Consider the following 17554-nt stretch of genomic DNA (forward strand, 5'->3'; position numbering starts at 1 on the left):
ACCTTCTAGTTAATGGACACAGAATTCCTGAATTTTCTAACCTTCCCTTGGTCCAAGTTTGGACAAACGTATGAGGTGCTGCTACTTGACCTTCAATTTCAGAAGGTGAGCATGTGGGAAGTATGTTGGAGACTGCTCTTTCAGCACCAAGTCCAATGACTGTGTCTGAGCCCTGCACCTCTCACCTGATGTCTGCTACACCTGTTCAGGTCAAACTGGTCGGCAGCATAAATAGTCTTTCTATGTTACACAGAGGGCAGATCTATACTACCTCACCTACTGGGGATTTAACCTGAGCCCATGCTTTGAATACAACAGTTGGGTATGTGTACATTTTTCTAGAGATAGGTTTCATAAGGTTTGCCAGATTCCTCGAGGGGTCTGTAAGTAACATATATTAAGAATGGTCATCACTGTTTCAGACGAGCTCTGTGACTACAAAGGCAGAAGGGGCATTTCTTCAAAGATGAGAAGAACCTGTGATAGGGTAGAATAGTTTTCCTTGGATTTAAATACTCATAAAACATTTATTCCTTCTGAACAGTGTGGGTTTGATGACAAGGTGTCTCTTGACATCACCGGTGCCATTGTCCTTAAACTGTTCCAGCAGTCAGGAGCTCGAGAGACTTATCCACTCCTATCCCAGCACCGGACAGTTGATGAACCTGAGACTTAGACAAATGGAGTGATTTATCCAAAGCCACACAGTTCCGAGGTGGGATAAATGAGAGTCCAGCTCTCATTCTGTTTCATGGTTTTTCCATATTAGTTAAAATAGCACCCTATTAAAATGATGACTTACAAGGAAGGGTCCACACAAAAACCCAATATCCACACATGATCTGTGGAAACAATGCTTTGTCATCTGGCTCCAATGAATTTTATACAAGAAATTATCCCTTCTAATGCTTTCTCTAGTCCCCAGCTTTGCAACATTTTCTTTCTATAAGAAAATAACTGAATGGATGTTAACCAGACTTATTGTGGTGATCATTTTGCAATATATACAAATATTAAACCATAATGTTATACAGCTGAAACTAATATAATGTTTATGTCAATTATACTAAAAAGGAAACTTAAATAAAAAAATAACTGAATTGTGTACTTTCCCCACTAAAGGTGGAAGAAAGAGAATTAAGCTGACCTATAGTCAGCTTTTTTTCCCCTTGCCATTAAATATCTTTTATTCTTCAATTTCTCTGCTTCCTTTCTATCTCAAATGTCTCAGGTCATCAGCACCAGGATACCAGGAGGCAGAAAATTGTATAAGCATGAGAGTTTTACTCTCCTAGGATGGTAATGATCACAATGACACAGCGCATTAGAATGTATGCAGACTATAGATCTCATTTGAAACCTCAAAACACATCTATTTATACAGGAGTAAGAAACTATAATCTTCATTTTACAATTGATGAAAGCAGGGTTTTCTGACAAGCAGATGATCTCCCTAAGCACACTACAACTCCCTAAACAACTTTTGTCTAACTGGAAATTACCAAGCCCTTCAATATGGTAAATAATGGGGACCAAAGTTTTTGGGAGGTCCCAAATGCAGGAACCTCTCCCTACCCCCGACTCAACTCACACACATTAATTAACTAGATGTATTTATGTATATATGCTACAGAGTAATTATAGAGACAGATGCATATATTCAGAGATACTTTAAGATCTAAAATAATGCTAAATATCAATTATTAGAAAATTCCTTCTTTCCTTTTATTCAGTAAACAACTTTTCTCAGTACTCTTCTTAAACATCACGATTCTTAATTAAGCTGACTCAAGAAATAGGTGGCATGTTGCTTGCATTTTGCCCCTGAGATACTTCATCATTTTGAAAGAACACCAGGGCAAATCTTGAGTGAAGAGAGTAGAATTGGAGGGAAATTTACAAGGAATCAGTCTAACTTTCTACTCTGGATAGGACTATTATTTACAATATACCGAAGAGGAAACCAAGCAGTATCTATTAGAATATGATCAGTGACAGGGAGCTCACAACTTTACACGATGCTCTATCCCTCTGTTCAGCAAACCTCATCATTTCATAGTTCTTCCTTATTTTGAATAAAAAGCTACCTCTTCTTAACTTTTGCCCAGACGTGATTCCTAAAATGGCATAGAGTCTCCTCTTTTGTCACATATGAATTCTGAAGACTTGGCTCCTTACTTCAAGCTTTTTGTTTTTCAGTTCCTTTGACTTTTTTCCCTCTACCTGGGGTTCAGATCTGTTAACATCATCTTTCCCTAAGGACATCATTCTTTCCTCAATCTGTTATAATTTACCAGTCAGTCTTTTCAAATGTACACCTCAAAATTTATGCACTTTTGGTAACTTCTAGAAATTGTTGCTCTAAGAAATGCCCCTTGCTTCATACATCCAGCCCTCTTTTGCTGATTGTACTTTTTCAGTGACAGTGGGTCTGTGGTCTGAGGACCTACCTTTGCCAAGGTCTCATCATCCAGATGATTCTTCTGAATCACATGTTGAAGTGCAAAATAAATCTTTTCCTGAAGCTTCTGGACCTTCCTTGGTTCTATCAGCCAAGCTCGGTCTGATAAAGGAAAAGAATGGGTAAGAGGGGGAGGGAACATCAGCTTTGTTTTTATCTCACCTACAGATACAAGTGCTGAGTTTCAGAGTCATTTCAAATTAGTTCTAAATTGTGTCTGAAGACATGCAATTATTTAGAGAAAACATAAAGATTTTATAAACAATGCCATGGTGACAGGAATGCACAATACAGTGACATAGGAAATCAGAACGGAGGGAAGGACGTGATGATCAAATAAACTCCTACATGTTTATTATTGTCTGTGACAATTTATATGTCTTTTTCTGGATGTATGCTGAGATTTTCTTTCAAAGTGGAAGCTAGTGATTTATGAGAAAGAATTATAGAAGTGAAGAGACCCTAATGTACAGGAATTATGTGTGTTATTCAGGATCCCCCTTCCCTTTTGTGGGTTATGTTATCGTTTATAGAGCATGTACCTGAATCAAGTATAAACATTTAATCCTGAGTCATGTTTTTCTGTATTGAATTTTTAAATGGTTGATAGGATACGTCCTCCATTCCATCCTCCCTTCCTCCTTTCCTTTCTTTCTTCTGTCCTCTCTCTCTCTCTCTCTTCCTTCCCTCCTTCCCTCCCTCCCTCCTTCCTTCCTTTCTTTCTTCCTAGAAGCTTTATACACTATGGTGACAAAATTCAGCCCAGCATCTGTGCCTTAGGTTGGAGTTTCAATGAAGAGACACCTAGAGTCTCCAAATGCTGAACAAATACTCATGGAAAAGAACTTGGATATGATCCTTCTGAACACAGTTCAGGTCAGGTGAGAAACTTGATTCTGTAATACTAGACAGGGCGAGAACAAGTCTAGCCAACAGTTAAGCAAACCCTTACGTAAGTGAGCACAAAAGCCTTCAGTTGACAATTGTCAATCAGAATAAATTAAGTGTCCCTCCCTCTCGTTTCCCTAAACTATCTGGAGCTGAATAGACAGTGGTCATTATGGCAAGAACCTAGGGGAAGGGTGGGGTCTGGCATGAGATGGAGCCTACATAGCCTGGAAATCTATCTTCCCTCCCTTTTTAAATATGGCACCAGGCCAAGGTGACAAACAAGGTATTTGGAGTAGCTAAAGCCTCTGATTGTGGGTCTGCTACCCAGGCTGGAAGAGTCCCACTAGGTAAAGTAAGGCAAATTATCGTGCTTCCAAACTGAGCAGAATTTGATGGCCATAGCATGTTCTTTCTAGAAAAAGGCTCAGAGTTCAGTTGATTCCTAACTCATAAGGGACAAGGTTGCCTTCCTCCTGGGGCAGTTATCTTTAAGGATTGTTTAGGTTTGATATATCACGTATTACATATTTTCTGCTAGGAATTGACTGACTCACCACAAACATGCTTAAAGAGGACAGTGAATTTTGTAACGCTTCCTTTGAGTAAGCAGGAACCACAGTGAAATCACCTCCCTTGTCACAGACCCACAGGCTTAGAATTGGTATTCTATTGAACTGTAATCAATGGGAACAATCAAATGCAGTGAGAAAAATAGTAGGAGGAAAATTATTTGGCATTTGGTTGCTACCGGAAGTAAATATTTCTTGCACTTCTTCCATTTATGTTTGTGCTTCCAGGCATGGGAAACTTTCTAGGGTTAAAAAAAACAAAAAGCAAAAAAAAAGTACAGCTTGGGTATTTAGACAAAGCCACAAAAGAAACTGTTAGCAATAACACTCCAAATGATGACAAATTTCCATTTTTGATAAAGTAGTTAGTAAAAAAACAGAAGCAAATGAAAAAAAAAATCTTCGTAAGATTTAAAAATAAAGAAAGCCTAACTGATAAAAGGTGTAGAGGCTGGTATTATCGGTAGATATAACTAGAATGACATGTCAAAGTGTACCATTATGGGTAAGACTGATTTCTTCCAGCTCACTGAAAAATATGTTAGGGACTAAGAAGAGAGATCTAGTTTCTAGAGATAAATGGGTAATAGAAGGAATGAATCTCTTGACAGTAAAAATTAGCAGGAATGTGTCTCTTTTTCAGTGGAGAACTGTCAACAACCTTGACCCAAAATCTGACTGATCAGACAGCTAAGTGAGTGACTCTCAATTCTCATTGTGGTTGAAGAAGGAACCATGTATTTATTAGGATTCTGTTCATTTTCAAGCTGCCATGGATTAAAAAAAGAATTTCAATTGCTATACTTCTATTTGATCTATAAATGTCATACATTACCTTCTTTGAAAACTTTTTACTATTTTATTGCATTTGAAAGCTAGATAAGGTCTTTATTATTATGAAGCTCAACTCTCTAACTTTACAGATGAGAAAACTGAGGCTCTGAGGGGTCAAGTATTTAAGGTCACATAGGTAAATGGTGACTGACCCTGTACTAGAATATCTACCGCCACATCAGAGGGTCATCCTTTTGCAGCATTTGCATGAAGTGAGAGCACACTGACATTAATTTGGGTGGAAAAGCCAGTGAAAGAGATATTTAAAGAGGAGAAAGTAAATATTTTACTGATTTTGGTCCCCATGCTGGATCTTTCATTCAAGTATATTTCTATTAAGTCGCACCTTACTGGACATTTTTTTTCTATGTCCTTTATTTTATTTTTTCATAAACTCATTGGATTTATTTTTTCAACTCTTTTATTGATAAGGCATTATGTACAAAGCTTCAAAAGTATTTTCCCTTTAAAAACCATAAAGTATAATTTTTAAAAAATTTAAAAAAATTTCAGTTACAGTTGACATTCAATATGTTAAGTCCTTTATTTTTAAAATTAAAATAGAACTTAGTTATAACTCACGTTTTCATTTCATATCAGTTTTGATTTACCTATTAAGGAATAATTTTGCTTATCTAAATCTAGAGTGACTCTTACCACATGCTCTACTCTTGTTTTGGGGAAAAAATTGGTCATTTAAATTAACTTGAGGTTACTACTTTCCTTTGAATTGTCTAAAAACATCACAAACTTGCTAAAGAAAATATAGTTCTTTTAAAGTTTCTCTTGAGCACCTTGGCTGAGGTAGGTATAATCCATGTGAAAGACAGTAAAACAAGTTAAAAAAGACAAAACAAAAGGTAAAGACCTCAGACCTCCCTACCTGGAGATATCAGAACAGCAGATGAGAACAAAGCAATCTCCTCCTCAGTCAGCTGCAAGGAACACAAATTCTTTGCAAAGTCAAATGCTTCATTCACTAGGTCATCAGAACCTATAAAAGAAGGCAAATTAAATGAAAACACTTGAACAGAATGGGCAATAGTAAGAAAAGTCCCATAATCGGAAAGTTATTCAAGGTTATGCATACTAGGCATATAGAAAAAAAATATTTCCAAGTTTCTATTCATAAAAAGGGATTTAGTAGTAATTATAGAATGAGGAAACCAGGCAACACCTTGACCAGGTAATCAAAGTTAATATTACCAATGAGGGGCAGATGGAAATGGTGTGTGCCCATTGTAATATCCAACTGGAAATCTGATTTTGTAAGTTTGAAATTAGTTCCAACTAAAAAAAAAAATTAAATAAATGATTTGGGGATCCTTTACTATAGAGAGAGCATTCATGGAAAACCTAAAATACTAGGTACAAGGGGCCAAAGGCTATCAGTCTTTGTGGCACTTGAACCTGGTAATGTAGGGTCTCCAGGTGCCGCAAAATGAGTTGTTAAAAACTTTTAGAACAGAGATGAGGCATCTTTCAATTTGGTAACTTCTCTGGAAATTTGATTGAGGAGCAAGCATTCATTTATTTCTACCTTCTAAATGAATGATTTGTGGGTCAGTTGCTCAGCCATTGGGAATTTTGGCAAAATAATGCTTCATCCCTACACTGATCCTTGGTAAATGTTTATTTGATGAAGCTGGAAATATACCCAAGTTGCTTGCCAAGGCGTTTCCTTCTTTCTTGAAAATCTAGCCTTGGAGATGACAGGAATGTGTATCAACTGCAGAAGGGAAACACTGCCAGCCCCGATGGGCTTGCTGTTGGCTACCATATCAACTAACAGCACAAGAGGTGAAAGGCCAGTGCCTTCTTTGATGTCCATGGGCAGGATATGGAACAAATGGCACTGTCAATTGTTAAAACCTTTCCTGGCATCACCCCATCTTTGCTGACGTTCTTCTCGTTCATGCCATGCACTGATGACTGGATGTAAATGATATACAACACTTCCAGAGACTGACTCTGTCCATGCCCTCCCACAAGAATGGTATGGGAGATCATTTTGGGCAGGTTGACACCCACTTTATCTATGCTCTCAGACCTTCATTAATTAACAGTGAGAAAGTTACTTCTTGGAGTGAGAAACAAGTGAGGGAGCCTCCTTTTTAAAGTATCTTAACTAATGATTATGAATTTACATTAAAAATGTAAGAGGTCATCCCATGGACCACCAGTGATCTACATAATATATTGGGTAGTCGGAAAAGTCATGACATACTTTTTAAAATTTTTTTCGTTGCAAAAATGCATCATGACTTTTCTTACAACCCAATACTTTGTAAAGCAGTAAGCTAGAAGATAAAAGAAAAGCTGACCCTTTAAAAAATGACCTATAATGCATCCCAGCTCTTTTTGAAATAGTCTTCATTGATTTCCGAATGAGGCATGCACAGTCTCAACAGGGTCCATGGTCCTCTCCTTCCTTTCATATTTGGATGCACAATTATAAGATCTGAAGAGTTAGATGAAATATTGGTGGCTTGAATAGTGAAATGCTATTTCACGTTAAAGAACCAAGGCATTGGACCGGCGGAGTGGCTCAGTCGGTTAAGAGCTTGCTCAAGAGTGTGAACTCTGAGCCACAGCAGTTCGAGTCCTACCCGAGTTGAGCTGCCACTGAGCTGCCAACAGGTGGCAGGATGGCTCAGCTAAAATAAATGAAAAAATAAAAAAATAAAAGAACCAATGCATTTCATTTACCAATTTCAATCTGAGTGGAGAAACAGAAGGTAGCTAATAAAATTGTGTCATCATCAAAGGTAAACTTACCTAGGGCTTTGAACATTTGCATTCCTCCATATTTCCCTTCAAACAGAACAGTGTTGTTTAATGGATTGAAGGCACGGCACATTCTCACTAAAACCACTTCCAAGCAACCTACGTAAAAGAAAAAAAAAAAACTAAAGCAATGTATAATATATGCAGTAATAAAGAGGTTATATCTCCATGACCTAGAAAAGTCTCTGGCACATAGTAGGTGCTTAATATTTATTGAATGAATTAGTTTACTATCTTTGTTTTTCCCTCTGAACATTTATTGATATCCTGAGGAACAATTGATACACAATTTCTCCACATTTTGGTGAAATGGGCTTTTGCCCTATAGGGTTTTGGAAGGTGACAGCCAGACCCAGAAGCCACAAATTTGCATGAAGGCAACATACAGCTAATTTGACTACACTTGGTACCCATGGTGCCTTTCTTATGCTACCATTTTATATTCATCTCTGTGCTTTATTTCTTTTGTTCTGTTGATTTCTCTTTGGTTTCCCTCAGATGTCACCTATAATAGAATAGGGGCAAAGGGAGGGGATTTGCAAATATAATTGAAGCAATGCTTTCCCGGCAAAAACAATAGATGCCATTTATTGAGTATTTATACTGTGGAAGGCACTTTTCTTGGCCTCTTATTATTTTATTTGCTCCTTGCAATACTGTTTCATAGGTCAGGAGAATTTCAAAAACTTTAAAACATGCACACAGGTACATATAGACACACACATGCAGAAATCCCTCAAGATTCCTTCCCAAGTGAAAAATACCTGTTTTAGAAATAAAGCTCTCTTGGCACTTGGGTAAAGGAATAAAGATAAAATATACTTTAAAGGTGGTTAAAATGCAGGGCAGCCGTCCAGAAGCGGGCGACTGATCTGCCTCGCCTGGGAAGAACGCAATGATGGTGCCAACTTGGGCCAGTGAAGCAACGTCCTCCACAACTAGATTGAAGAACAAAATGACAGCAACTTGTCTGTTCCCCTTCCCCCAATTCCCCAATAAAAATCTTGAAAAAAGAAAATGCAGGGCAGCCCCTTTTTATGGATGAGTTAAGTACCCTGCCTTTTATACTAGAGTCAACACATTTTTACAGCAGAGATGTTAAAGATTATATGGTCCAATGATTCCCAAATATCAGCCCATGGACTGGTTATACATGAGACTTAATTCAAAATACAATGAACTGGGTTCTCTTCTGGGAGATTCAGATTCCATGGGCTTCAGATGATGCCTATGGCTCAGAACAGTCAGTAAGCTCCTCTGATGCTGCTGATGCAATTCCAAATTTGGAATTCATTATTTCTAGTCCATCTCTTTATTTTACAAATGAGGAAACTTCCATCTAGAGAGGTTAGTTCAAGGCCACCTATCAAGTGTGGTCGATTTTATTTTTCAAAGAAAGTCACAAAAATATCTTCCATTCCACATGCTTTTCTAGAACCTTACCACTCCCCCACCAAGAAGTAGAGTCACGTCTCCTACCCTTGAACCCAGGTGGGAGTTTGTGACTGCCTCCAGTAAAATAGTGTGGTGGGAGTAACGCTATGTAACTTCTGAAGTCAGAAAAATGCTATGCACTTCAGCCTTGTTCTCTTGGAATGCCAGCTTTTGAAACCTAGCAACTATGCTGTGAGAAAGTCCAAGCAGTCTGTGGAGAGGCTCACACAGAGAGGAACTGAGCCCTCCAACCAAGAGCCTTGGCTGAACTCTGGGCTATCAACTAGAACAAACTGCCAGACAGGTGATCCAATTTGACAACGGATCTTCCTGCCCCCAGACAAGTTGCCTTGGTGAACACCACATGGGGCAGAGACAAGCCATCCCTGCTGAGCCCTGCTCAAATTGCAGGTTATTTTTACCCAGCAGTAGATAACTGATACATCAAGTTAATGTTTGAGTCAAGATTTGCATCAACTTGTATCATTTGGTGAAGCAGCAGTAACTTAGAATAACTTAGACTTCTATGTGGCCTAAGTTCAAATGCCAGCTTTGCTGTATATTGGCTTTATGATATTGAACAGAGCCTTTCATCTCTCTGAATGTTTACTTCCTCCTCTATAAAAATGGAAATAATATAGATCTCACATGATTAAATGAAATGTCATAGGTAAACATAAACAATATATGTATGTTATTATATATATACGAGTATGTTATTACTATTGCTGTGGCCCAGGACCATGAAGGTTAACATATACACCATGGTGGTTGGCTCTTACCTTCTATTTTGAAACAGGGCCAAGAAAGACAACTAATTTTTTTTTCTATTTGGGTAGTAGCATCTGCTAAGTCAATCATGTGCTGAGTTTCTTGAGCTACTTCCTAAGTGATTCTGTGTATGTCAGAGAGTATGTGTGACAGAAGGGGGAGGGAAAGATGCAAGCACAGTGGAGTTTCGCCCAGTGTATTCTGGCTGCAGGCTATACTCATTAAAATGATTGGAAATGACCACAGAGGCAGAGCTCAGCTAGCCTGGATTTTTTTTCCCCCACAACAGAAGGCAAGTAGTACATTTTAGAGCCAGCTCAGCAATTCAGCCACCTTGACATGCTAATTACTTGCACTGCCTGTCAAGCTGGGTATCTCAACCTTCACAATTAATAGCTCTGCTTTCAATAAGCAAAATTGTATTTGACTTCAAAGGGGAACTGAATGAGTATCAGGGCATTTTTATTACTGAGAATTTCCTTTGGGACTTCGCTGACAGTGTGGGTGGTAAAAAGGAGCTACATATTGGAAGGAGGATTTCTAGAGTTAACCCTGAGCTAAGGGTCTACTGCATCCTGGTCTAAAATAGGCCCACTCCATGAACCTTCTCCTTGCTTACCTGACTTCAGAAGTAGAATCTGATCATTTTGACAGAGCTCCATGAAGCCTGTTATCCGCTTTGCAAACTCTACCACGTATTGGATGGCGTGAGTGATCTGGATGGCACATTGCTGCCATAGTGCTTCCCTGGACTTGAAGAGAGAAAAGATAGAATGTACGTGGAGCAAAGTACAACTTGGAGAGTCAATGCAATTCTCAGGGTTGCCCTATGGTGCTCACCTATCACTTGGGGCCCAAGGTGGGAACTTACCCAATTCCTTTAAAAGTGGCAAACAGTATTTTCTAAGATAGTGTTTTGACCTGTTTGAACCTTGGTACACTATAATTATCAACATACACAGGCTAAAATAATGGAAATATTGCAATAGCATGTAAAGATAGTTATTGATAGTTTCTTTACTCTTTTCCTCCTTTGCCTCAGCTAAATAAACTCAAGCTCTTAGTCTATTTTGTAAAAATAGATTTATGCACTGAGGAATAGCAATTTCATTCACAGGGTTTTATAAGGTTATTTTCATGGGTACCTGAAAGACACTAAACTTGTAATATTTTTATTCTGTGCTCTTTTTGGAAAACTTACAGAGATTGTTTTTTGGTATAAAATGAACTTCAAAAGAAAAGATATCAAATAAAATCTCTCTTTAAAGTAATATAGAATCCCAGAAATGTATTTTGATCTTTGGGTTATTTACTTTGGAATGGAAAATAAAAATCAAAGTGTGTTAATTCTGGTTTTTATTGACCATAACAATATCTATGCTTTTGTCTCCTTATTTATATAAAAATGGTAAGATTTAATTGTTTCAGTAAAGAAAATCAGTATGTTGTTATCATATATTTAGATACAAACACATTTATACATTTTATTAAAATTCCATTTATTGGTAGATCTTGTAATTGAGGATCTCAATTCCAAAGTAAAACAATGTAAATATAGAACAACAACAACAACAACAAATTCCTTCTATTAAAAATTTCTCTAATGGACACAAAAAGTAATCACAATAATAATAATAACAATATGGGGTGAGTTGTCCTTTTTTACTTGGGTCCTTTTTAAACATGTGGGCAAGAAAAAACATTTAGAATGCTTTGTCGCATATCTCTGTGTGTAAGTTTGTGACTGTGATTTCTCAATTGCTCCTGCTTCTTACCTGGCTCCAAGAAGCCACCATGAGATGTTCTAAAATCATTTGGTGTAGGCTTAGTCTCCCCCATCACTCAAGTAGGGCTGTGGTTTTCAACTGGGGTAGTTTTGCCACTCAGGAAACATGGAGACATTTTGATTTTCATTGTGTGTGAGGGGAGTGCTACTGGCATCTAGTGGGTGGAGACCAGAGATGTTGCTAAACATCCCACAATGCACAGGAGAGTCCCTACAGCAAAGAATTGTCCAGCTCAAAATGTCAATACTGCTGAGGTTGTGAAAGCCAGAAATAGAGAAGCCACAGTTTCTCTAATACTTTCCCATAGTTAGTTTCCCAGAGTACCTTGCTTTGATACGCTTTAATTTCTTCATAGGTGTGGGTCTGCCACGCCAGCTGGTGTAGCTCCTCCATGGTGTATTGACACGTCTCCAAGTGGGACTTAATGATGTTCTGTGCAATTCGATCTGTGAGAAAGAATATCAATTTGAGGGTTTGTGAATGGAATCCCACTTGCTCAAAGAAAACTGCTCTTAATGTGTTTATTATTGGAATGCCTTTTGGAGATTCTCCAATTGTATTAGTGTTTTTAACACTACTATCTATTTTTAAATCTCCAGACAAACTCTTTATTGCCTTTTTCAATTGTGAGTCTTTTAATCAAAATTTACTGCCTTTTCCTTTTCTTTTTGATTACAAAGCTGTGTCTTACAAGTTGGAATGTGTTCAAATAATTAGTTATTTAAAAAACAAATACATATTACGTGCCTCTTGCTTTTTTGCCTAAAATTCCACTAACAGTCTTGATATTTACACTCCAATACTTAAAAATATTTTAAAATCACTAGACCCCATTGTTTATCTCAGAAAGGGAAATTAAAACATAAATGTATTTGCTTATATTTTAAAAAAAGGGAGAATTAAGCAATAATCTAAAAAACAGTTTTCTATAGAGGAAGAAGAATACAATAGGGGGACAGGGATAGAAGCTAGACTTCTCTGATGATATTTTTGTAGATTTGACTTTGGAACCATGTAGATATCTTACATAATTAATAACAGGTGGGGGTATAGATAAAATAATATTGACTCATGAGTTGATAATTGTTGAAGTTGGACCATTATATTCTCCTTTCTAATTTTTTCTATGATGAAAAATTTAAAAAGAGTTACAAAAAGGGAAAATGATTATATTCATAAAAAAGTAGTAAAAAACACAATCAGACTTTTGGGGCCGTTTTCCCAAATGAGTTGTGTTTCGTATTGTATCTTAAATACCAATAGCTTGGGGTTTGGAGGTATAAAATTTGAGTGATAAAGCCAGACACAGGAGCTCTCCTTAAAAACCTGCTATAAATCCCTTGAAGTGTGACAGAACTGGCAAGAGGTCCCCTCATAATTCCATCTGCTACTGGAACACATGAAGAAGGTGACATCTTAGGAAACCAAACTGCAAAGGAATTCTGTATGTGGGGTATGAGTAGAATAGAGATAACCAAATTTTTGGTATGATAACTGTTCTTGGCTCATACAGAAATTGACTTTTTCTTGTGTTTCAGGTTGTGCCATTTTAAATTTAACTTCCTTTATGACATTCTTTTTTTTTCTAAATAGCCATATTTAATTCCTCCAGGATAATTCTCAAAGTAGTACTTAGGTAACTTCTTACCTTGCTAAGCTTCTGATGATATATATGGTGTGAAATAAATGGATTTTAGTGATGTAGAGAATAACAAACATAAGCTTATTAAGATTCTAATGAACTTTCCAAATAAAAAAAAATCTCATATAGCTTATTACCTGGCACATTATAAACATTAAATAAATTAATTATCATTATTAAGACATTCTATATTGTTTGTTATCAGGGAAGCAATGTGATGACTCCAATGGAAACAAAACAGAGATACTTTATAATATAATAGTTTTGGGATCAGTATTACTGAAAGAAGATATTTCAATATTTATTAGAATTTTTCAATTAGAACTATAAAGTGATTGATATAGAAGGTGCTGCAAATGCTAACTTATGATTATAGTTATGCTCTATTGGATTCAGCATTGAGCATATCTAGACTTTCATTGTTTATCATCTTATAAAATCCTTTCTTTAAAAAGCCTTATATTCAAAATTTTATTGAATATCCTCTTATGCTACCAAAAAAAAAAAAGGCAGGAATTAACTCTATATGTCACATGAACCATGCTATGCCACGGTTCATCATGTTTCAATTTTACTTGAGCAGCCTAATTACTTAGAATCTAAAACAGACATATCTATTCCTCATAGGTATATAATGAAAACATAGATTTTTATAGCTCATCATTTTCAGACCTTAATCTCCTTGGTGTAGTTTGTTTTCATCTTCAAAGATATGCTGATTTGTCAGTAATTTACAGGCTTCAAGGTTTATAAGCAAAACTACAATTGCTGCTCCAAATTGCATTATGAAAAACTCTATCTGTTCCTTTATGACATTTCCTGGGAACTGTTGGCCAAAGTTTTAGAATTCTCTGGCCTTCTGCCACCAAAGCTTAGGGTTCTGCGGGGTATGAGGAGGAGTGGGCGTAATAAACAGGTGGGCAGGTTAAGCAAAACTGGAAGTTAAATCCACAGGCATGCTTTAAGACTCCACTCACAAGTCCATTCCTGGTGAAGGTTTCCCTGTTTCCCTGTGTCCTCAGGTAGAAGGACCTAGCTATCATTACACTTTGAGTCTATCTCCAATTAAGCCCTTATTCCAGTCAGACTCACACTGTGGTTATTTGTATAGATTCTGTTGGTTCTATACCCTTCAAGGTTGTGAGCTCTTCAAGAACTAGACTGCAGAGCTCAGCATAGTGCCCTCATATATTCATTCAACAAATATTTTTGAGAAGTTATTATATACCAGGTTAAGGTACAGATTTTAAAAAAGACTTTTCAGGATCTAAAATCATATTGTATCATATCATATTATATCATATATCATACATCGTGATGCAATAAATTCCCTGAGTTATTGTGGGAGCCCAAAGAAGAAAGTGTCTAACTCAATCTGGAGGGAGCAGCAAAATAACCATGGAGTAGATGCCTGTTGACCTGGGTCTGAGCAGCAATTCTGTCACATGGAGAAGACAAAGATAAACCTCAGGTAGAGGGAATGAGATTACAAGGGCACAGACAGAAAAAACTAGCTATAGGCTTGATAATTTCTGACATAGTTTGTGTCATTACAATGCTTACCTTTTACAACATTTCTCTTTTACTGAGGAAAAAAATGAGGTTCAGAAAGAGCTAGTAACTCTAGACCCATTTTTATAGAGCTAGCAAATGGTATTTTGAAATTGAGTCTGTCTTTTCTGGAAAGAAGTCTGTAGTGTTTACAACATAGAGTGCATGGAAGAGATGAGGAGATATAAGACTGGAGATGGCAACTGTCTAAAGACCGAAGAGCTGAATGAGGAATTTGGATTTTATCTTGTAGATGATTGGGAGCTTGTGGAAGCTGTGAAACAAGAGAGTGACGCTGTCTTTTTTTTTTTTTTCTTAGAAGGTTGGTCCTGGCCATGGCAAAGAAGAAGAGATGGCATTAGAGAGTATGTGAGATTAATCAGGTTGTTGTGAAAAATCAGGCAAGATCTGAGGAGATTTTGGACTAGGTAAGAACAACAGAGAGGGAGCAGGGGGGCCTGGATTGAAGACAACTCTGAATGAGCATGCACAAGAACTGCAAATGAGGTGGAGGGAGAGAGAGAGAACATTAAATATAGTAGTGCTCAACCAATGCTGAGTTAATAAAAATAATGTTGAAAATGTCCATTCATTCCCCCATCTAACTGTTCACCCTTCCATCCATCCATCCATTCATCCATCCATCCATCCATCCATCCATCTATCCATCCATCCACCTATACATCCACCCATCCTTCCATTTTCTGCTTTATTTCACAAAGGATTTTAGAAAGCTTAGATTTACCCTTTAATAGATTTTAAAGCCTAAGCACTCACAATGGCTTTGAAGTCAAACATAGAACATGCATAACTATTTCCTATACTCTTGTAGTGAGAAATAAAAGGCAAATCTCTTTTGATGTAAGACTTATACATATCAATGAAAGCTAAGACACAGAGGCAACAGTTGCAGAGGCAGTCCCCACCCTCCACTTCCTTCAATGGGTCTGCAGTGCAAAGGTGAGCCACGTGCAAAAACCCGACTTGACCCTCTCAAAGTTCAGGTTGATAAACCACACAGTAAAGCTAGACTTGGTCCCATGGGAGCAAGGCCTGAGGGCTCTCATTCTGTTGATTAGAAAGATGCACGAACATCAGAGGAGATGGCTTGGTTGGACTCAGAGTCTGCAGTTGTGAAAAGCGGAGAAGGATTTAAAAAGAAGGGACAAAGGGAGAGAAATGAATACAGTATGCAAAGTTCCTGCTGGGAGCCAAAGGAACTTTCAAGAGTCCTTGCCTGGAAAAATAGAAAAGGTAATAGTAAACGCTATCATCTCCAGGGACCAACCACATGAGAAAGTCTAGACAAAGAGACTGAGGTAAAAGAGCAGAGGATATGGAATCTTTCTGGGCAATCGCACACCCTTCATCCGTTTCCCTGACTTGGATTGCAGCTGGCTCTCAGAGACCAGTTTTTGTCAGGTTTTTTAACTAGCTTGCACTGCAGAAGGCACATGTTGAAGAAAGAGTCGGCACGCACTGTGCTGGAATAATGGGTTCAACAGGAATATGGCCCAGATGACTGGCTAATGGGAAATTCTACCACCTTCAGAGGTGATGTCTACAAACCCCACAGTCTGCTCTTCCTAAGACCAGGAATGAGGCTAGAGATTTCTTAAGTGGAAAATAAAATGCAGCTACATCTTCTCAGTAGTTAAGATTCTGTATGTATGTTCAGTGAGACAGAGATTTGTCCAAATCACTGAGTATGTAGGCTGCTTTGATAGTTATTAAGACAATGTCAAGGAACGAGGAGAACAATTTTATATGCTCAGTCCAGTCATTCTTTTCAATCATGACGAGATAAAGTGTGAACATTGATGCTAGCCAGGGGAAACGGGGTGTGTAATTACAGGTTAATATTAGGCCCATGATACTTATTTTTTATTTGTTAATTTCATGAAAAATAGCTTGCTGTCACTTTATCTCTCTGTTTCTCTCCCTTCTCTTTCTCCATATGTACATATATATATATATATATATATATATATATATATATATATATATATATATATATATATATAAAACTTTAAAAATAAAATTGCTGTTTTGTTTTTAGACTTTGACCCAGATACTTTTCTTAAAGGAAGGCTTATTGGAAGCTAAGACTTAAAACCAATTAATAGAATTTGTCACTTTGTGTATTTACTAACTTCCTTTTTTAAAAAATTTATATGATGGCATTTTATTCATAAGAGAATATATTAGGTACATAGTACTTCACAATAAACTTTATCATCTTACAAAATATCTTGCTTTTGTGCTAATCTTATACCACTAACTTTCTTTATGAGATAGAAATGACAATGTGGGATTCAAGTGAAAGAATAATCCTAGACATCTTTAAAATAATTGATATAGGGCTATGTTTATGGCATAGATTGTGGTGATGGTTTCATGGGTATATACTTATCTCCAACCTCATTAAGTTGTATATATTAAATATGTACAGCTTTTTGTATGTCAATTATATCTCAATAAAGAGGTTTTAAAAAAACTGATATAGGCAAATACACTTGATCATTTTTGAGAAAAAGAAATTTAAATATTGTTAAAATTGTCACGCTTTCTTAGAAGCCCTAGGGGGTAATCTTAAATCCAGTTATGACATGGGCAATAAGAGGAGAGAGATTAAATTTGTAAAGGGAAATCTGGAATAAAATTGATGGACATTTTCAATACTGTGGCAATTTTCAAAAATTATAGGACCCTGGGACTGGAACTAACTTCCTTCCTCCATTTCCAAATAGATTGCATCCAAATAATCGTAGAAGTTAGTTGAGTCTCTATTCTCTCTCTGAGACTGTAAAGGACTTTCCCCATCCCT

At 37.0% G+C, this 17554-nt stretch overlaps 1 protein-coding gene across 2 annotated transcripts in view; it reads right to left on the bottom strand.

Moving 5' to 3' along the window:
* Window positions 1-17554, bottom strand: part of RORB (RAR related orphan receptor B) — a 183330-nt gene that overhangs the window by 12012 nt on the left and 153764 nt on the right. For both annotated transcript variants that reach the window (XM_019650695.1, XM_019650694.1), the window contains 5 exons: window positions 11859-11980; window positions 10367-10499; window positions 7534-7641; window positions 5639-5749; window positions 2451-2563 (listed from right to left, as the gene is read on the bottom strand). In XM_019650695.1, the coding sequence (XP_019506240.1) occupies window positions 2451-2563; window positions 5639-5749; window positions 7534-7641; window positions 10367-10499; window positions 11859-11980 (587 nt within the window). The remainder of the gene's footprint in view (window positions 1-2450; window positions 2564-5638; window positions 5750-7533; window positions 7642-10366; window positions 10500-11858; window positions 11981-17554) is intronic.

This window comes from Hipposideros armiger, unplaced genomic scaffold (assembly GCF_001890085.2).
Source record: "Hipposideros armiger isolate ML-2016 unplaced genomic scaffold, ASM189008v1 scaffold_144, whole genome shotgun sequence".
Classification (NCBI taxonomy): domain Eukaryota; kingdom Metazoa; phylum Chordata; class Mammalia; order Chiroptera; family Hipposideridae; genus Hipposideros; species Hipposideros armiger.